Source organism: Taudactylus pleione, unplaced genomic scaffold (assembly GCF_031769625.1).
Source record: "Taudactylus pleione unplaced genomic scaffold, aTauple2 ptg000573l, whole genome shotgun sequence".
In the NCBI taxonomy this organism is placed as follows: Eukaryota; Metazoa; Chordata; class Amphibia; order Anura; family Myobatrachidae; genus Taudactylus; species Taudactylus pleione.
In genome coordinates, this window is record NW_028284975.1 from 474,032 (window position 1) to 496,208 (window position 22,177).

The window sequence follows — 22,177 nt, forward strand, 5'->3', positions numbered from 1 at the left end:
AAAGTAGTGCCAAGCGTGCGCCTGTGTCATAAGTAAAGGGCCGGCTGGCTTGACCGCTAAAGGGTGCTGTAACCCCTGAAAGTACACTCCAGTCCAAACCAAAAAAAAATTATTTTCTGTGTTTGTGAATTGTGTGCGCAGTAGCCGCACGTGCATCAACAAAGTAGTGCCAAGCGTGCGCCTGTGTCATAAGTAAAGGGCCGGCTGGCTTGACCGTTAAGGGTGCTGTAACCCCCGAAAGTACACTCCAGTCCAAACCAAAAAAAAAATTATTTTCTGTGTTTGTGAATTGTGTGCGCAGTAGCCGCACATGCATCAACAAAGTAGTGCCAAGCGTGCGCCTGTGTCATAAGTAAAGGGCCGGCTGGCTTGACCGTTAAAGGGTGCTGTAACCCCCAAAGTACACTCCAGTCCAAACCAAAAAAAAAATTATTTTCTGTGTTTGTGAATTGTGTGCGCAGTAGCCGCACGTGCATCAACAAAGTAGTGCCAAGCGTGCGCCTGTGTCATAAGTAAAGGGCCGGCTGGCTTGACCGCTAAAGGGTGCTGTAACCCCCGAAAGTACACTCCAGTCCAAACCAAAAAAAAATTATTTTCTGTGTTTGTGAATTGTGTGCGCAGTAGCCGCACGTGCATCAACAAAGTAGTGCCAAGCGTGCGCCTGTGTCATAAGTAAAGGGCCGGCTGGCTTGACCGTTAAAGGGTGCTGTAACCCCCGAAAGTACACTCCAGTCCAAACCAAAAAAAAATTATTTTCTGTGTTTGTGAATTGTGTGCGCAGTAGCCGCACGTGCATCAACAAAGTAGTGCCAAGAGTGCGTCTGTGTCATAAGTAAAGGGCCGGCTGGCTTGACCGTTAAAGGGTGCTGTAACCCACAAAGTACACTCCAGTCCAAACCAAAAAAAAAATTATTTTCTGTGTTTAGCCGCACGTATATATCAAATCGATATAACATAAATGGAGGACCAAACTTTCTCCGATAAAAATAAAATAGAGAAAGATCAAGAACCACTTCCTCCTAGTGCTGAAGCTGCTGCCACTAGTCATGACATAGACGATAACATGCCATCAACGTCGTCTGCCAAGGCCGATGCCCAATGTCATAGTAGAGGGCACATACAATCCCAAATGGCAAAGTTCAGGAAAATGACCTTGAAAAAGACATTTAAATCAGCTGAAGAGAAACGTAAACTTGCCAATATGCCATTTACGACACGGAGTGGCAAGGAACGGCTAAGGTCGATCCCTAGTATGTTCATGACTAGTGGTTCAGCTTCACATGACGATGGAAGCCCTCCTCCCACTAAAAAAATCAAAAGAGTTAAGCTGGCAAAAGCACAGCGAAGAACTGTGCTTTCTAAGAAGATATCACAAATCCCCAAGGAGAGTCCAAGTGTGGTGGTGGTTGCGATGCCTGACCTTCCCAGCACTGGACGGGAAGAGGTGGCTCTTTCCACCATTTGCACGCCCCCTGCAAGTGCTGAAAGGAGCACCCACAGTCCACTTGCTGATATGCAAATTGAAGATGTCACTGTTGAAGTACAACAGGATGAGGATACTGGTGTAGCTGGCGCTGAGGAGGAAGTTGGCGAGGAGGATTCTGATGGTGATGTGGTTTGTTTAAATCAGGCTCCGGGGGAGACAGTTGTTGTCCGTGGGATGAAAAAGCCCATCACGGTCATGCCTGGGCAGAAGACCAAACATTCCACCTCTTTGGTCTGGCAATATTTCTATCCAAATCCGGACAACAACTGTCTTGCCATATGTACCATATGTAAAGGTGAAATAAGTAGGGGTAGGGACGTCAACCACCTAGGAACATCCTCCCTTATACGGCACCTGCAGCGCGTTCATAAAAAGTTACTGTCAAGTTCAGAAACTTTGGCTAAGACCGTAAGCAGTCCAGGGACACCTAAATCCCGTTGTCCTGTTGTATCCAAGCGCCTGCAAACCACACCGTCAACTCCCTCCTCGTCAATTTCCTCCTTAGTCAGGATCGGAAGTAGTCCTGCAGGCCATGTCACTGGCATGACTGACTCTCCTATCCGGGATTCCTCTGGAGGATCCTGCATTGCTACGCCTACTGCTGCCGCTGCTGCTGTTGCTGCTGCTGGGAGTCGTTCATCATCCCAGAGAGGAAGTAGGAACACCACTACTTTTACTAAACAATTGACCCTCCAACAGTCCTTAGCGAGGAGGATGAAGTACGACAGCAGTCATCCTGAAGCAAAACGTATAACTGAGGCCTTGACTGCTATGTTGGTGTTAGACGTGCGTCCGGTATCCGCCATTAGTGCAGTGGGATTTAGACAATTGATGGAGGTAGTGTGTCCCCGGTTCCAAATCCCGTCTAGATTCCACTTCACTAGGCAGGCGATACCGAGACTGTACAGAAACGTCAGAAAAAGTGTCCTCAGTGTCCTGAAAAATGCCGTTGTACACAATGTCCACTTAACCACGGACATGTGGACAAGTGGAACAGGGCAGACTAAGGACTATATGACTGTGACAGCCCACTGGGTAGATGTATCACCTTACGCAGCAACAGCAGCAGCGTCACCAGTAGCAGCATCTCAGAAACGCCAGCTCGTTACAAGGCAGGCTACGCTGTGTATCACCGGTTTCAGTAAGAGGCACACCGCCGACAACCTCTTAGAGAAACTGAGGGAAATCATCGCCCAGTGGCTTACCCCACTTAGACTCTCCTGGGGATTTGTGATATCTGACAACGCCACCAATATTGTGCGGGCATTACATCTGGGCAAATTCCAGCACGTCCCATGTTTTGCTCACACAATAAACTTGGTGGTGCAGAATTTTCTGAAAAGCGACAGGGGCGTGCAGGAGACGCTTTGGGTGGCCCGAAAAATTTCTGGCCACTTTCGCCATTCAGCGACTGCGTGCCGAAGACTGGAGCGCCAGCAAACACTCTTGAACCTGGCCCGCCATCACCTGAAGCAAGAGGTTGTGACGCGGTGGAACTCAACCCTCTATATGCTTCAGAGGATGGAGGAGCAGCAAAAGGCCATACAAGCCTATACATCCACCTATGACATAGGCAAAGGAGGGGGTATGCACCTGACTCAAGCGCAGTGGAGAATGATTTCCGTGTTGTGCAAGGTTCTCCAGCCCTTCGAACTTGCCACACGTGAAGTCAGTTCAGACACAGCCAGCTTGAGTCAGGTCATTCCCCTCATCAGGCTTTTGCAGAAGCAGCTGGAGAAAGTGAAGGAGGATCTAAGACGGAGCGATTCCGCTCGGCATGTGGGACTTGTGGATGAAGCCCTTCATTCGCTTTGCCAGGATTCCAGGGTGGTCAATCTGTTGAAATCAGACCACTACATTTTGGCCACCGTGCTTGATCCTAGGTTTAAAGCCTATGTGGTGTCTCTCTTTCCGGCCGACACAAGCCTGCAGAGATGCAAAGACCTGCTGGTGAACACACTGTCAGCTGAAGCGGAACGTGACACGTCAACGGCTCCTTCTTCATTTTCTCCCGCAACTGGGGCTGCCAGGAAAAAACTTAGGTATCCTAAGCAACCCGCTGGCGGTGATGCAGGGCAGGCAGGACCAAGTTTGGACATCTGGTCCGGACTGAAGGACCTGGCAACAATTTCTGACATGTCTACTGTCACTGCATATGATACTGTCACCATTGACAGAATGGTGGAGGATTACATCGGTGACAGCATCCAAGTAGGCATGTCAGACAGTCCATACCTGTACTGGCAGGAAAAAGAGGCAATTTGGAGGCCCCTGTACAAGCTGGCTCTATTTTACCTGAGTTGCCCCCCCTCCAGTGTGTACTCCGAAAGAGTGTTTAGTGCAGCCGGGAACCTTGTCAGCGAAAGGCGTAGGAGGTTGCTTCCACAGAATGTGGAGAAGATGATGTTCATCAAAATGAATTATCAGCTCTTCCAGGGAGACCAGCCTCCAGAAGGTACAGAGGGACCTGTGGTGGTGGATTCAAGTGGGGACGAGTTAATACTTTGTGAGGATGAGGATGTACACACTGAAGAGGGTGAGGAATCGGTGGATGAGGAGGATGAGGATGACATCTTGCCTCCGTAGAGCCAGTTTGTGCAGGGACACATTAATTGCCAGCTTGTTTTGTGGGGGCCCAAACGAACCAATCATTTCAGCCACAGTTGTGTGGCAGACCCTGGCGCTGAAATGATTGATTTGTTAAAGTGTGCATGTCCTGTTTATACAACATAAGGGTGGGTGGGAGGGCCCAAGGACAATTCCATCTTGCACTTCTTTTTTTTCTTTGCATTATGTACAGTTTGGGGCCTAGTTTTTCTAACTGCCATCCTGTCTGCCACTGCAGTGTCACTCCTAGATGGGTCACGTGTTTGTGCCGCCCACTCGTGTCGCTTAGCATAGTCATCCAGCTACCTCGGTGCAACCTTTTGGACATGAAAACACTATTGTGAGGTGTGAGGTGTTCAGAATAGACTGGAAATGAGTGGAAATTAAGGTTATTGAGGTTAATAATAGCATAGGAGCAGAGAAACCAACAAATTCTGTGATTTTAGCTGTTTTTATGCTTTTTTTAAAAAAAATACAGATCCAAAACACAAAACCCAGAACCCAAAACACGGAAGGGTGGTTTTGGCAAAACCAATCCAGATCCAAAACACGAAGAAAGATCCAGATCCAAAACCAAAACACAAAACACGAAAAGTGGCCGGTGCACACCCCTAGTTCTAGGCAGCCTGAACCTTCTCGCAGTTTCTGGCCCACACCACCATTTATGTATAAGTACATATATTTTATACATATTTGTGTAATAATAATATATCATAACAAATATTTATATTAACTATTGTTGTGTAATATAACTCTTCCCTAGCATTACAGAGGTATGTTTTTTACCAAGAGTAAATTCTGCATCTGAAAAAAACATCTACAGGCTTGGAGGTTATGATAATGATTGCTGTGTATTTGCTCAGGACACTTCTATACACAAGATTTAAGGTTGAATATATACATGTTGTAGTACAAATAGGAAATAACAATAAGACACATTTTTAGTGATTGTTATTGCTTTTCTACTCATTTGTTAATAATAATGAGTGTTTCTCAGAGTAACAATTTGTGGTCATATGATTCATTAAGGATCACAACTGCTAAAGCATATATGCAGTTAGCCTATTGTTGTGTATTGTGCATACGCAAAGGCACCACTGTGATCACGGAGTCCACCGAGAGCCATCGCAGAGTTATTGACAGGCAGTGAATGTTTGGGGATGGTGACATGGTGGTGGTCAGCGATACGCAGACGTACATGTCCCATTGAATGCCGTTGCATGGGTGTGCATAAATTAGCCATAGCGATTGCATACACAGCTTGAGTACTTACTGTGTGCAACGAAGTTAGCAATTTCGAAGTAAGGTCAGAGCTGCTGTAATTCTGCGTGAGAGGCCGATGGTACTCAATGTTACCGATGTATACGGAGGACTGCAAGTTATTACGGATGTGAGATAGTGGTAGTGGGAGGCAATGGGCGTCTCTATGCTGGCAGTGCGACGACATTGCGATCGCATTCATTAGCATATTTTCACAGCAGACCTGCGGGCGATTACAGAGCTGCGATCGCAATAGTGATCCTTAATGAATCAGGACCATTGTCTGTTAGTTGGTTTTGTTCCACAGTCAAGTGAACTATCCTATTATAATTGTTTTACTTACCTGGTTTGATTGCATTTACTCCACAACCAACACTTTCTACTATACCGGCTGCTTCATGACCTAAAATCACGGGAAACTTCTGTCTTTTTTTGAGTCCTTGTGTTATATGCTCATCTGATCGACAGATTCCAGTATATAATATCTATAAATAAAGAATTTTAAATTATAGTCAGAAAGAGGCATGAAGACATTTACTAAATTGCTCTGGTCTTTAATTACTAGTTAGATTCTTCAAGAAGAAACCTGTACTATTTATTTTAGATTTGGCCATACATACAGTATGCAGGGCCAGATTAAGGTTTGTGGGGGCCCTGGGGCAACTAAGTTGTGGGGGCCCCCATTCCAGCCTCACTAAGCCTACTCCAAACCCTCCGCAAATTACTTGCCTTGAGTCCCATGATTCTGGCACAGTCAATGCTGCTGCATACAGCACAAAGTGGCCCCTGGGGCCTAACATCAGTGATCAGCGTCACAGACATGATGTGTCATGTGACGTCGATGAGGGAACTCATGAACCACTCTGCACTCTATGCAGCAGTGCTGACTGTGCTGCTGGATTCAGAACACAAACCCATGGCAGCTCAGCCCATATGCGGGAACAGGTGCCACTGGACACCTATTCTCCTATTTTCTCTCTATTCACCTATTAACCCTGTGTGGGGGTCCCTCTTTGTGTGGGGCCCCTTGGTGACTGCCCCTGTTGCCCCCACCTTAATCCGTCCCAGACTGTATTGATATCTGTGTATGGTTACATTTGACAGATCTTTGGCAGTGGGTGGTCAGGTCTAATTTAAGGATTTAAAGCCAAACAACCAAGCGCTAAACCTCCTAGATAGATCTATCCAACTCGTTACAATGCTTAATTAGCACCACCCTACTGGCAGCTTGCCCTCCACAATACTGGATACACCCCCAAAAAAGGTCAGACAACAATATAAAAAGATGTAAGGTGCTAGTTAGTCATGGGGTGTCTTTTAATTATACAACGAATAATACTATATAATAAAATGAAAAAAAAAATTATATATATATATATATATATATATATATATATATATAAAAAAAAGATATAAATTAAAATGACAGGAACAAAAATCAGCACGTAAGGTACCACATATATTGAATAAATGCTACATAGATATATAGCTACACTTAATATAGCACCATTCAGTTCTACTCTGTAGAGAAAAATGTCATAAAAAGGAATAACAGATAGTTAGAATATTTGCAACATCAGAGTGTTCAAGTATAAATCCATTTGAAGAAGATTTTGTAATTTGTATCCTTTTTTGTTGAAGAAAAGTGCATATAGCGCTGTCTCGATATACAGTCAGGTGCATAAATATTGGGACGTTGACAGAATTTTCATATTTTGGCCTCTATTCACCACCACAATGGCTTTGAAATGAAACAAACAAGATGTGCTTTAACTGCAGACTTTCAGATTTAATTTGAGGGTAATTACATCCAAATCAGATGAACGTTGTAGGAATTACTACGGTTTCTATATGTGCCTCCCACTTTTTAAGGGGCCAAAAGTAATGGGACAAACTAAACAATCCTAAATCTAACTTTCACTTTTTATTACTTTGTTGCAAATCCTTTGCAGGCAATTACAGCCTGAAGTCTGGAACGCATAGACATCACCAGACGCTGGGTTTCATCCCTGGTGATACTCTGCCAGGCCTCTACTGCAAATGTCTTCAGTTCCTGCTTGTTCTTGGGGCATTTTCCCTTCAGTTTTGTCTTCATCAAGTGAAATGCATGCTCAATCGGATTCAGGTCAGGGGATTGACTTGGCCATTGCATAACATTCCACTTTTTAGCCTTAAAAAACTCTTTGGTTGCTTTTGCAGTATGCATCGGGTCATTGTCCATCTGTACTGTGAAGCGCCGTCCAATGAGTTCTGAAGCATTTGACTGAATATGAGCATATAACATTGCCCGAAACACTTCAGAATTCATTCTGCTGCTTTTATCAGCAGTCACATCATCAATAAATACAAGGGAACTACCACCACCATGCTTCACTGATGAGGTGGTATGTTTTGGATCATGAGCAGTTCCTTTCCTTCTCCATACTCTTCTCTTCCCATCACTCTGGTACAAGTTGATCTTTGTCTGATATGTCCATAGGATGTTGTTCCAGAACTGTAATGGCTTTTTTAGATGTTGTTTGGCAAACTCTAATCTGGTCTTCCTGTTTTTGAGGCTCACCAATGGTTTACATCTTGTGGTGAACCCTCTATATTCACTCTTGTGAAGTCTTCTCTTGATTGTTGACTTTGACACATGTACACCTACCTCCTGGAGAGTGTTCTTGATTTGGTCAACTGTTGTGAAGGGGTTTTTCTTCACCAGGGAAATAATGCTTCTGTCATCCACCACAGTTGTTTTCCGTGGTCTTCCGGATCTTTTGGTGTTGCTGATCTCTCCGGTGCGTTCTTTCTTTTTAAGAATGTTCCAAACAGTTGATTTGGCCACACCTAATGTTTTTGCTATCTCTCTGATGGGTTTGTTTTGATTTTTCCGCCTAATGATGGCTTGCTTCACTGATAGTGACTGCTCTTTGGATCTCATATTGAGAGTCGACAGCAACTGATTCCACATGCAAATGTCACACCTAGAGTCAACCTTTTACCTGCTTAATTGATAATGAAATAACGAGGGAATAGCCCACACCTGTCCATGAAATAACTTTTGAGTTGATATCCCCATTACTTTTGGCCCGTTAGAAAGTGGGAGGCACATATAGAAACCATTGTAATTCCTACACCGTTCACCTGATTTGGATGTAATTACCCTCAAATTAAATCTGAAAGTCTGCAGTTAAAGCACATCTTGTTTGTTTCATTTCAAAGCCATTGTGGTGGTGAATAGAGGCCAAAATATGAAAATTCTGTCAATGTCCCAATATTTATGCACCTGACTGTATCTGTAACAGTGTCCTCAGAAAAGGTATAATTGATACATTGCTTTTATACAGCAGTCCCAATAAGAGGATGTATAAATGATTCCGGTTTGGAGGTAATAAAGCTGTGGAATTTGTTAGGCGTGTGCGGCAGGGAGACTTTTAAACAGCATGCATGTATAACATATTAATGTCTCAAAGACTCTATCCCTGGTGGTGTCCCTTGTATATTAAACCAAGTCTTTTAGTTCAAAGAAGACATGCTTTACCCAGTGTAGGTGTTCTTAATATGGCAGTGGTAATTCACTGGTCACAATGTTTTTAGATGAAGCAGGGAATGACCTCCAACATCCTCAAACCTCTCCAGAGGTTGGCACTCATATAATGCATTTCTCCGCCTTAAGCCCATCGGCGGCTTCCTCAGATAGTAAAGTACCAAGTCCCGGCAGCCACTATAAATACTGACATGCCGTCAATTCACAACAGGTGTTTCCAAGGCTCTGTATTATTCATCCATCTTCTCATATGCGTTACAAGCCTCATTCTGGACATGCATTAAATGAGTCATGATTGGCACTAATGGGGAGATTTAATAAAGCTTGGAGAGAGATAAAATTGGAGATAAATAGCACCAACCAATCAGCTCCTAACTGTAATTTTTCAAACACAGCCTGTAAATTGACAGGAGCTGATTGGTTGGTGCTATTTATCTCCAATTTTATCTCTCTCTAAGCTTTATTAACTCTCCCCCTAAGGTTTAAAACCAATTAGTGAGGGTGCTCCGTATTGCACTCATATCACCTCATATGTGTTGCCAGTTTGTTACTCAAAACAGCAATTGGTTATAACATAGTTAGTACAATAATTAAACCGCAAAAAAAATCTGCTTTATGGTACATTACTGCTATACTGGATTTTCCGATATATGTAACCATATATCAATATACAACTCAATAACACTAACACAAAAATAAAAACTTCCAAATGTATAGAAACAATTAATCTATCCTTCAATCTGATGTGTGTATACCATTAAAAATGTTTTAATTTAGAATGATATATATATATATATATATATATATTCTATAGACAAAAAACCTTACAGTTTCATATGTCCCATTAAGGCTGCTCAGATATGATCTGAAAATTCACAAAACCTATTGATTTTCTGCCACTTAAACTTCAAAAAGCAATGAAATTATGATCATTAAGACTGACGCCTTAATGGGCGTGTTCCTTGCGTAATACAGATATGGTATGCCATCACACGGTGGATTCAGCACTCTCACAGAATGAGTTTTCTGTCACTCACAAAATGGTGGAGCTGCTAATTCACAGAATTGTGTGCTCATTGGAATACACACATGCAGTCTATGCAACTGAGGATTGAGCAGTTATGTGGCTCCCACATCCCACTCAGAGCCCACAATCTTCCCATTTGATCACCAAAACAATCTCACTGGCTTCCAACATCCTTCTCACTGCATACATGTATCTCATTTAGAATACACCTTCAGCTCCCTTATTTTTAAAAATATCATACTCTGTCTATGCATGTACACTTTCTTCCCCTATATGCTTCCATGCTGCTATATATTCCCCAATCCCTACTGCTGTGTGGTCTCCCAACTGTGATAGTGTTCCCTCATCCGCACCAATGTTTTTCCCCAGTCGCACCGCCCTGCATCCGTGCCTTCTCCACAGCCATGTTGCTGTCTCTCTCTCATCTGTGGCACTCTTTCTTCCTCCATCTGCACTACTCTGGTCCCCCAACCGTGCAACTCTGTCTCCCCCCAGCACCCGCACCACTCTGTCTTCCTCCCCATCCACACCAATCTGTCTTCCCCAATCCCTACTGCTGTGTGGTCTCCATACTATGGTAGTCTGTGTTCTCTCATCCGCACCAATCTCTCTTTCTCCATCTGCACTGCCCAGCATCCGTGCCACTCTGTTTTCTTCTGCACCACTGCCTTCCCCTAAGCCACGCCGCTGTCTTCCTTTCCTCTGTGGCACTCTTTCTTCCTCCATCTGCACCACTCTGTCCCCCCCAACTGTGCAACTCTGTCTCCTACCCCCACCCGCACTACTCTGTCTTCCTACACATCTACAGTAATCTGTCTTCACCAATCCCTACTGTTGTGTGTTCTCCTGTTAGTGCTAGTCTGTATTCCCTTATCTGCACCAATCTGTCTTTACCCATCTGCACTGCTCTGTCTTTCCATGTCCATGCCACTCTCTTTCCTCATCCACATCGCTGTCCCCCCAAACCGTGCCACTCTGTTTCCCCCCATCCGCACCACTGTTTTCCACCCAACTGCATTACTTTGGCTACCCCCCCTTGTACTGCTTTACCTTCCCTCCTCTACATGCCTTTGTGTCTAACCTATCCACGCTGCTGTGTCTCCTCCCCCCACCCACACCACTTTTATACCATCTGCACAGCTCTATTCTCTGCTTTGACCTCAGTTGCATAGACTGCATGTGTGTATTCCAATGAGCACACTATTCTGTGAAATAGCAGCTCCACCATTTTGTGAGTGAGAGCAATCTCATTCTGTGAGAGTGCTGAATCTGCCGTTAACCACAGGGTGTGATGGCATACCATATCTGTATTGCGCAAGGAACACATCAATTAAGGCGTCAGCCTTAATGATCATAATTTCATTGCTTTTTGAAGTTTGAGTGGCAGAAAATCAATAGGTTTTGTGAATTTTCAGATCATGTCTAAGCAGCCTTAATGGGACATGTGAAACCGTAAGGTTTTTTGTCTATGGAATTTCATAGCTTTTTTAAAATTTATTAACTATCAGGGTTTGGATGAGCAAACCGGGCCACCTGCAGGGCAGAAGGGAAACAAAATGGTACACTAGTGCAGGTGGAAGAGGGGACAGCACAGGAGGTTGGTTTGGGAGGTGCACAGTGTGAGAAGGCTGCAGGCATGTGGGGTAGCGGCAACAGCAGTGGCAGCGGTACAGTGCAAAGGGGGCATCAGTGGGCGGCAGAGGGTGGAAGAGGGGACAGCACACAGGAGGTTGGTTTGGGAGGTGCAGAGTGCGAGATGGCTATAGGCGTGTAAGGTAGCGGCAGCAGCAGTGGTGCAGAGCAGTGGCAGCGGTGCAGTGCAGGGCTCACTGGTATACACCTGAGAAAATCAAATCAATAAGTCACAGATGGACAAATTCAGCAGTGAGATCTACGCATCTATGTTAGAAATTGAATGTGTAAAAAAAAAAAGTGTAGCCCCATCCCTCCCCTCCCCAGAAAACAACCAGCACCGGGATTTGGAGCCCCAGTATTGGTTGTGCTAAATACAGGGGATAAACGATGTAGGGGTCCCTATGCATTTTTCCCCCTGTATTTCCAGAACCAGGACCGGCTCAGAGCCCTGTGCTGGTTGCACTAAATACGTAATTTGTCCCCCGTATTTTGGCAACCAGGACAGGTTCTGAAAAGCATGGTGCTGGTTGTGCTTAATACAGGGGACCCCCTACATTGTTTGTTCCCTGTATTTAGCACAACCAGTACTCGGCCTCCAAAGCCCGGGGCTGGTTGTCTTCGGGGGGGCGGGGCCACGTCATTCTTTTTTTTTAATTAAACTCAGAAGCAGGCATCATGGATCTACCAGATCCGAGCCTGCATTCAGTGTGCTGCTACCTCCCCCGGGTCCTAGCGGCTGCACCACCGCCGTCCGCACTGCCGCCCGCACCGCCGTCCGCACTGCCGCCCGCGCCGCCGCTGAAGCCCACTACTGTCCCCGGGTTCTGGCCGCAGCTGACACCCGCTACCCCCCTGCGCCTTTCCGCCGGCTCCCACTGCACCTAACGCCGGCTTCCTGCCCCCCGGTCCTGGCCCCCGCTACCGCCCACAAACGAAGGCCATCTGGCTGCACCCAAGTGAAGCCACTGTTATTACACCTGCTGGAGCCTCCTACTGCGGCTGCGCAACAAGTTGAAAAGTCCTATCTCTACAATGGTGCATTCTTGAGGTAATAGTTTAAAAACTGTAACTTTCTAATTTACCTGAACCCCAAAAGCACGTACCCTGGAACAATAGCTACCTAATAAAACAAACCCCAAGTCTAAATTCCACCCCTACCCTGAGTTTTGCCTTCCCAAAAATCCCCCATAGACTACAGCAGAAAAAGGTTCCAAATTGAGAATGTCAGAAAAATGTGACAGTTGGAGCATTTAGATTACTCTCAAATCCTCATTTTTTATGTTTTTGCCCTGAAATTTGGCATGCAACACACAATTACAGTTCTACCCAGCTGTGCCAAATTTCAGATCCGTATCTCCTATAGCTATTGAGGTATAGCCCCTTGAACACCCTGCCCCCCCCTTCAGAATTCTCTATGGAGAAATCCATTTATTTAGATGCAGCCTTAATATAAGGGCACGACTGTGCCCTTATAATATAGATAAGATGTTATTTTTATAATATTAGTAGATATGATTACACTAGTACAGAACATGTCATTAATCAGAACTACGACTTAAATATTTTAATAGACATATATTTTAATAGGTTTTGCCATATATTTATAATCTCTCATAGATAATTATTTCATAGTTATTTAACCATCACGTATATTTTATATTCAATAGCCATACACAAATAACTGGAATGAACATATGTCACAAAAATGTGCAATAGCACACATTTTATATCGACTCCATTGAAGAAAGCGTGTATAGAATTCTACAGATAATTATTTTTTTACCGTTGAAGTAATCCACCCATACCATAGTAAACGTAATGTTCCCATTTGACTTGTATATTAAAAGAGGTAGGACAGCCTACACATCAGTCAAAAATCCAAAGCCTGAGGCTGTTTCAATGAATGAATTACTGACTTAATAAGTACACATTATGATGATTGAGATTAAATGTGACATGTATAATATATAAACGAAGATAGTGGTAATAACCGAAATAGGGGCAAGAAAGACAGGAGCAAAAGAAAGGTGTCTACTAATATGTGTACGCACATCTATGCATTTTGCTTAGTGCTTAGTGCGTGACTAATTAAGTTCATCAGTATGACAGAACATGGATCTGCCCTAGTCCATGTAAAAAATCCAGAGCCCGAAGCTAATTTAATAAATTAATTACTGACTTAATAGGTACACATTATAATTGAAATTAAATGTATGATATATAAAAGAAGATAGTGGTAATTACCTAAATAGGTGCAAGAAAGACAGGAGCAAAAGAAAGGTGTCTACTGACATGTGTGTACACATCTACATAAATGTGCGCATACTGGCACTAGCTTAGTGCGTGACCAATTGTGATCACCAGTATGACAGAACATGGAACTGCCCTAGTCCATGTAAAACGCATCAACATGCCAAACGAACCACATCTGTGTAAAAAAGGAGGCACGATATGAGACCAATGGACCCAATCATAGCAAGAGATAGCAGGCTCAGTTAGTCTATATTATTAAGTTCTACTGTATCATTTAGACCTTGTGGGATCATAGTTTTCAAAGGAAAGATCCAATATGCCTCACGTTTACAGAGAACATTGAATCTGTCACCTCCCCTCTTGGTGGATTTGACATGATCTATGGCTTTAATTGTGATTTTTTTTTCTAATCTCTCACCCTGACAGATGGCTACATGTTTGGAAAGTGGATGCGTTCTAAGCTTTTTTTTATGAATTCCTCCTATGTTCCAGAAACCTAGTGTGTATGGGTCTCGTAGTGCGGCCTACATATTGTAGGCCGCAACCACATTCCACCATGTATATGAAATAAGATGACCTACAATTCAAGAAGTCCTTGATCAAAAAAGTTTAATTGGAAACAGACGACCTAAAATTAGTAATTTTCCTTTCAGTATGCAATTATTGACACCACATCTATGAAAACCTGAAGGTTTCGGGGAAAGCCAGTTTAGAGTATTGATCGGTTTTTAATTTAAGGATCTATATGTGCATTTACACCTTTAGTTATGAAAGGTTATTCCTGTGTTCATGTTGGTTTCCTCCAACACTTCAAAGACATACTGTATTACGAATAAGTTATGTAAACTAGTTTAGGTCTATTTACTAAGCCTTGGATGGAGATAAAGTGAACGGAGATAAAAGGTGGATATTCATGAAAGCTTGGAGAGAGATAAAATTGTGAGAGATAAAGAATCACCGACCTGCTCCTAACTCTCATTTTAAAGGCTGTGTTTGCAAAATGACAGGAGCTGATTGGTTGGTACTTTATTTCTATCCATTTTATTTCTCTCCAAGCTTTCATGAATACCCCGCATCAGCTCGCAACTGTAATTTTTCAAACGTAGCCTGTGACATGGCAATTAGTAATTGATTGACTGGTACTTTGTCTCCATTCACTTTATCTCCAAGGCTTAGCAAATCCCCAGGGCAACAGAGAAGATGGCGGGGTTAGAATAAATATTTCCTAGCAGTGTAAAAGAAAATCACATTGCCTTTGCCTACCTGCACCCAAAATTGGGAGCATTCTAGTGACATACTATACAGCATAGAGGTCCTGATACAGAGATGTATGCTTATGCAACAGCAGCTGCGATTTTGTGTGATGCTATGCAAAAATATGCAAATGTCGCAGCCGCAGGGATTTGTATTGAGATGCCCACCAATGACTGCGAATTCAAATGACTGTATACAAAAATGCAGCATCAGTAGCAGATCAGTCGATTATCGACCTTCTGAGTAACCCTATAGTCGAGCAGAATGGCTGCCAGACCCATTTTTACAGTGGGGTGGGATGCCCCGAAAACAGTAATGACACAACTACATTGTCATCGTGTGTGGCTCAATTGCGGAGTCATGGTCACGCTCCCTACAAAAATATAAAAAACCTGGCAGAGGGGCTGTGCAGCTAGGGGCAAAGCCATGGGGAGGGGGAGTAGGGATGATGAATGTGATCGCTCATCCTCACACATCTTGCAGGCTGAGGAATCAGCTGCTACTCAATAGCAGCCTCCCTGGACCCACTACTGACAGGTAAGAAGGGGGAGCAGCGGTCACGAGCCACATTGTCAGTTAATGACAGTGGTATGAACGGGGCACTTAAGAGTGAGTCACACAGCACAAACATTCACAGAGTCACAAAGACATACACACAGACATTTTATGGTCACACAGTGATACAGACTGTGGAACCCAATATAGTTCCCCCACCTGCTCCTCTCACCTTACAGATAAAAGAGTGGTCACTCTTGGACTAGGGTTGCCACCTCTCCAGAATTCCTCAGGACACTCTGGAAATCACAAGATATGTCCAGAGTCCAGAGGCTTGGCAATCCTGGACAGCAAGGTACGGAAATTCAGTCCTGTTGCTGTACTGCCACCCATCCCACATCATGCCTCCTCTGACTTCTTCAAAATTCAGGCCACCACATGACTGTGCAGTCAATGAATGGCTGTGCTAGTACTGGCAAGCCTGGCAGAGATTCATTATTTGGATTCTGCTTCCTTTAGAATCAGATGGTGCTCACTTCCTGCTGCCTGGTTTGGTGACATAATGGAGAAGGTATATATTGACACAGTATATCATGTAATGCTATAAAGGGACTATAATGCTAAAGGGGCTAATTAATTAGCTATGTTTAAAAATAAATTTTCTAACATTTAAAAAAAAAGTTGTTAAACAAAGTGCTTGCTGTACAGTAGATCCGTGTTAGTCCTGTTCATCCAAACCAGGACTGTTATGGAGGAATCTCCCCTCTGGAGACTTTGACTAGGTACCAGTGCAAACATCACACCATGTATACTGTGGTCACTCTATGCTGGCTGTGTGCATACAAAGGCAGAAAGGAGCGAATGTTACTCTGACAGGGACTAGAACTGCCACAAAATGTTTTCATTGGGTTGGGTTACAGACAACATATTAAGACAGGAGAGAGAGTTCTAAATTATACATTGGTACAAGTGCTCAATATAATAGCTAAAACAGTATATGATGACAGGCTTCTCTCTGATCAAATGCATACAGAATAAAGATGAAATGGCATGAGTGGATTTAGGCATTAATAGCATACAGAATAAGGGAAATGAGGGGGCATTAGTATTAGTGGAATATAATGAGACATGAGAATGTTCTTGCAGTAGGGGAACAGAAAGGGGCATGAGAGAGTGCTGGCATTAGTGGCATATAAAGGGGCATGAGTGATCTCTTAGGGCATATTGAGGGACTGTTGCCATAAAAGGTGCATGAAGAGGCTTTGGCAAATAAAATGGCATGATGATTTCTTATGTCATATGAGGGGGCTCTGATGCAATATACAGTAATGAGGAGAATCTGATGGCATATGAGGGGGTTCTGATGCCTTATAAAGGGGCATGAGGAGTCTCTTAGGGCATCTAAGGGTGCTGTAATGCCATTTAAAGGGGCATGATGGATCTCATCTGGTATATGATGGAGGTCTGATAATAAGCTTTTTGCTGTTGATTCATTCTAAAGTGCTGTAGGTCTCTTCACAAATGATTCAGTAACAAATTATACATCTGAAACAATGTTTTTAGTGTATTAAAATATAAAACAGGTAACCCTATTATATAATGAAAATATTTGGGTGTAATTTTCCTTTTTCCAGTAGAAGTAGGGAGACTAATCCAAGGATCCTGATCTGTGGGAGCCTGGGATTTAGCCTAAAAAAGTCCAGGATTGGAGGCAGTAGCCCAAAATTACAGGATTAGTAAAAGGGGCCAGCCTGCCGACCACCACAGCATGCAATGTCCAGGCTGCTAGAGTCACAAGGGTGAATGGGGCCCAGCAGCTACATGCAGAGGATCAGGACACACTGCTGCACATTGCTGGAGGACCATGTGCTGAGCTCTGTTTGGAGGAGCCCATCACATGATCCTCTGATTTCTGGAGATAATGAGCAGCAGCCTCATTGGAGTGACTCATCTGAGGCTTTGACTGCCCTGTCAGCTGATGTAGGCTGTGGCTTCTTGTGAGTACAGTATATACAAATATAAATCATTTGACTAGTGATCACAATAACAAGTGTGTGTCTAACCTTCAGCGTCCACCTGTCACAGACATTTATTATCTTCCTTTTAAAGCTGCCCATATGTAGACATATTGTTGTAAACAAGGGGCAAAAATAAAATAAAATTTCCATTGTAGTATCATAAATACCAACCTGATACACTCTGGGGATCATAGAATAATAATAGTAACTTCTCGGGGGAAGCAATCGGGAAACCGACAGCCGGCTTCCCGACTGTCATTTCCCGGCAATGGTGAAATGCCGGGCGTCTAGATGTAGAAACCCGCATTTCCCCGGCGCTGGGAGACCGGCACACGGCATCCCACTCATAGTGATGCCGGGCGTTGCGAGCGGACAGCCGCGGGGGGGAGAGTTAGGTTTAGGGCTACCGGGGGGGACTTAGGGTTAGGCACCCCCCCGGGGGAATTAGGTTTAGGCAGCGAGGAAGGGGGTGGTTAGAGTTAGGCACTTAGAGGGGGGATTAGGGTTAGGCACTTGGGGGGGAAGTTAGGGTTAGGCACCCCTAAGGAGGGTTAGGGGGGTTAGGTTAGTATATACTCACCTATCCACGATCGGGTTTCCGCTGCTTCTAACTCTGCTTTTGTCGGGCTGCCGCTGACGGGAATCGAACCGGTGGTATTTCATACCCATTCCCTTCTCGGGAACCCGAGATTGAAATTTTTCAATACAGAATCACAGTAGAGATGTGCGCCGACCCCTGTGTTTTGGTTTTGGATCTGTATCTCCTCTTGTTTTGGATATGGATTGGTTTTGCGCCCTTGTGTGTTTTGTTTTTTAATTGTGCTCCTACATTATTATTGACCTCAATAACATTTATTTCCACTCGTTCAGTCAATTTTGACCACCTCACTTCTCACAATATTGATTTTCTGATCTTGTTAAGGGCAAAAAGGTTGCATCCAGCTAGCTGACTGACTGAGCTAAGCGACAGCAGTGGGCGGCACTAACATGTGGCAGCTCCACTTCGAACATGGCACAGAGTGACATTGCAGTGGTAGACAGGATGGCAGTTTAATAAACTATATGACCCCTAGAAATTTTAAAAACCAAGAATGTTTTCCTTAACTAGGTCAGAGGCCCGACGGAGTTGGAATGTTTATGGACTGAAGACAGGGAAAGGACGGAAGGATTGATTATTTTTTAATTAATTTAATATTTTGATTTTTAAAATAAATTATCAGGGAAGATCAATCTAGGATCAAGCTCTTCAGTTCCTAAAATACATATTTGAACTGAAGGAGGTTTTTTAATTTTTTATACATCATGATCTAATAAAAAAAATGAGGTGGCCTTGCTTGTGGAGGTGCTGCTAGAACATACTGTAAACAGACATTTACTATTTTGTACTCAGGGAGATTGTTAGGGATAACGGGACCAAGACTTGCTGTTTACATTAGAGGAAAGCAGCCTGTAGTTCTCTGGCTGAACTAGAACTCCCAGCTTCTGTGATGTGTGTGCTGGGCCTACTGAAAGTTTTTTGTCAACAACAGATGGCGTGCTTCAGGTTACATCAGCTTGCTTTACACACTGTATGTACCATGTAAATCTATATGAATGTGACCAATATCCACAACTCATTTTTGTATTAAAAGTATTTGCACTTTATTGCACACATCCTGGCAGGAAGATGTTCTGTGCTGCTGCTCATATTTGCCCATCCCATCAATTTGTTACTTCATAATTTTCTTTAAAACAATGAAAGAGGCATACAGGAGATGCTGTCTGTGGCCATTACAATTTCTGGACATTAAGAAAAGAGGTGCAAGATGGATTTGTCCTTGGGACCTCCAACCCACCCTTATGTTGTAAATATGAAACAGGACATTCACAGTTTAACAAACCAATCACTTCAGCGACAGGGACTGCCACTTATGGCTGAAATGATTGGTTTGTTTGGACCTCCCACAAAACAAGCTGACAATGCGCAGTGGACATTGGTGGCAATGATCCCATACACAAATTGGCTTTACAACATAGGTAAGATCAGATGTCATCATCATCATCATCCCCATCATTGTTTACATCCTCTTCTTCAGACAATATGAATTTGTCCCCGCTGGAATACACCATTACAGATGCTTCTGTATACTTTTAACTTAATTGCTGGTAAAGGTCTTCCTTGTGGAATTTGTAATTAATTTTGATGAACATCATCTTTTCCACATTTTGGGGAAGTAAACTCCTACGCCGATCACTGACAAGGTTCCTGGCTGTGCTGAAAACTCTTTCAGAGTACACACTGGAAGGTGGGCAACTTAAGTAAAGCAAAGCAAGTTTGTGTAAGGGACTCCAAATTGCCTCTTTTTCCTACCAGTAGTGAAATTAACTGTGTGACATGCCTATTTGGATGCTGTCTCTGAAATAATCATCCACCATTCTCTGAATGGTGACCGTATCAGACAAAGTCACAGTAGACATGTCACTCGTTGTAGGCAGTTCTTTCAGACCCAACCAGATGTCATTAATTTTTGCTGACTGATCCACTTCACCACTAGCAGTGGGTCTCTTAGGAAAATGTAGTTTTTTCCTGGCAGCCGCAGAAACTGAAGGAGGAGATGCTGTGGTGTCACGTGCCGCTTGAGCTGACAATTTTTTCACCAACAACTCTTTGCATCTTTTCAGATTTATGTCCATCTGAAAGAAAGACACAAGTTATGACTTAAACCTAGGATCAAGTATGGTCGCCAAAATATAGTGATGATTTCAAGACATTGACGACCCTTGGATCCTGGTGAAGCGAATGAAGGACTTGATTTACAAGTCTGACATACTAAGCAGAATCACTTCATTTCAGCTCCATCAGTTTCTCCAGCTGCTTTTGCAAAAGTCTGATTAGAGGAATGACGTGACTCAAGCTGAACTAACTTCACATGTGGCAAGTTCAAAGGGTTTGAGAACCTTGCACAACATTGAATTTATTTTCCACTGCGCTTGACTAAGGTGCATTTCCCTATGTCACAGGCTGTAGTGTAGCCTTGGATGGCCTTTTGCTGCTCCTCGATCCGCTGAAGCATATAGAGGGTAGAATTCTACCTAGTTACTACCTCTTGCTTCAGCTGATGACAGGGCAAATTCAACAGTTCTTGCTGGTTCTGCAATCTTCGACATACAGTTGCTGAATGTAGAAAATGTCCCAAAATCTTTTGGGCCACAGAGAGCATCTCCTGCATGCCCTTGTTATTTTTTACAAAATGTTGCACCACAAATGAATTGTGTGAGCAAACCATGGGATGTGTTCAAATTCACCAAAATGTAATGCTCGCACAATATTGCTGGCATTGTCAGATATCACAAACCCCTAGGAGAGTCCAAGCCTGGGGTAAGCCATTTTGCAATGATTTCCCTGAGTTTTTCAAAGAGGTTCTCACGGTATGCCTCTTAGGGAAACCGGTGATACACAGAGTAGCCTGCCTCTGAATGAGCTGGCATTTGTTAGATGTAGCTGCTGTTTGCATCAGTAAACCGCTGTGCAACTGGGTGTCTGCTGTCATACTTGTTCACCCCTGTCTGTCTGACCCTCCCCTTTAGAATGTAAGCTCTCACAAGCAGGGTCCTCGTCCCTCATGTGCTTCTCCTATCCCTACTTATAGTTTCATTTACTCCTAACTCCCTAATTGGCACCCAACATTTGGTTGCTGAGGCCATGCTGCTTGTGTTAAGCAAATATGTTTATAAACCATGTCCTTGTCCTGCATTGTTTTGCATTACTATTAACTGTTTTTCTTGCATGCTCATTTATGTACTGTGTAAGGTGCTGCAGAACCTTTGTGGTGCCATATAAATAAGGGATAATAATAATAATAATAATAATAATAATAATAATAATAATAATAATGTAGGACTACTTTTGATCACGATTGAGAATATTGATGATGATGCAGGTGTTGGTGGTGGAGATTGCAGGCACTTGGATCCAGAGAGAAGGGAGCAGCTAGGTGACACTGGACTGATTGTAATTACATTTTTTTAGCCAAAGTTTCTGAATTTGAAAAAGCCTTTTCAATAAGATGAATGTGCTGCAAGTGACGTAACAGGGAGGAGGTTCCTAGTTGGTTAAGTCCTTACCTCTGCTCACTGTTACTTGGCAATAGTTACAGATGGTTTGACAAAGGTTGTCCGGATTTGGGTGAAAATAATTCCACACATGAGAAGTGGATTTTTTGGTCCTTTGCGCAGGCATGACAACAACGGTATTTTTCCCACTATGGGCAACAACTGTTGCCTGATTTACAGTTTTTACACAAACATCTTCAGCATCAACATCCTCATCAACATCCTCATCATCCTTGTTAGCGCCAACTACAGAAATATCCTCCTTATCCTCCAGGTGAAATTCCACAGAAGCATCCTTAATTTTTATGTCAACATGTTAACTTGTGCTGCTCATCCCCACATTTGCAGAGCACACACAAATGGTGGAAGGGGGATCCTCTTCAAGTACAGCATTATAAAGGTCAGGCTCACACATGTCAACCACGGACACACTTGGACTCTCCTCGGGGATCTGTGACTTTTCTGAGCACACAGTTGGTTCATGTCCCTTAGCGATTTAATTTTTTTGACACTTCTACAGG

General features: G+C 43.5%; 1 protein-coding gene across 1 annotated transcript in view; it reads right to left on the reverse strand.

Annotated features, from left to right (window-relative positions):
- The window catches only part of LOC148481553 (alcohol dehydrogenase 1-like), a 97,917-nt gene that overhangs the window by 58,141 nt on the left and 17,599 nt on the right, over positions 1-22,177 (reverse strand). Inside the window, exon 3 of the mRNA XM_088453258.1 lies at positions 5,697-5,838. Within this exon, the coding sequence (XP_088309384.1) occupies positions 5,697-5,838 (142 nt within the window). The remainder of the gene's footprint in view (positions 1-5,696; positions 5,839-22,177) is intronic.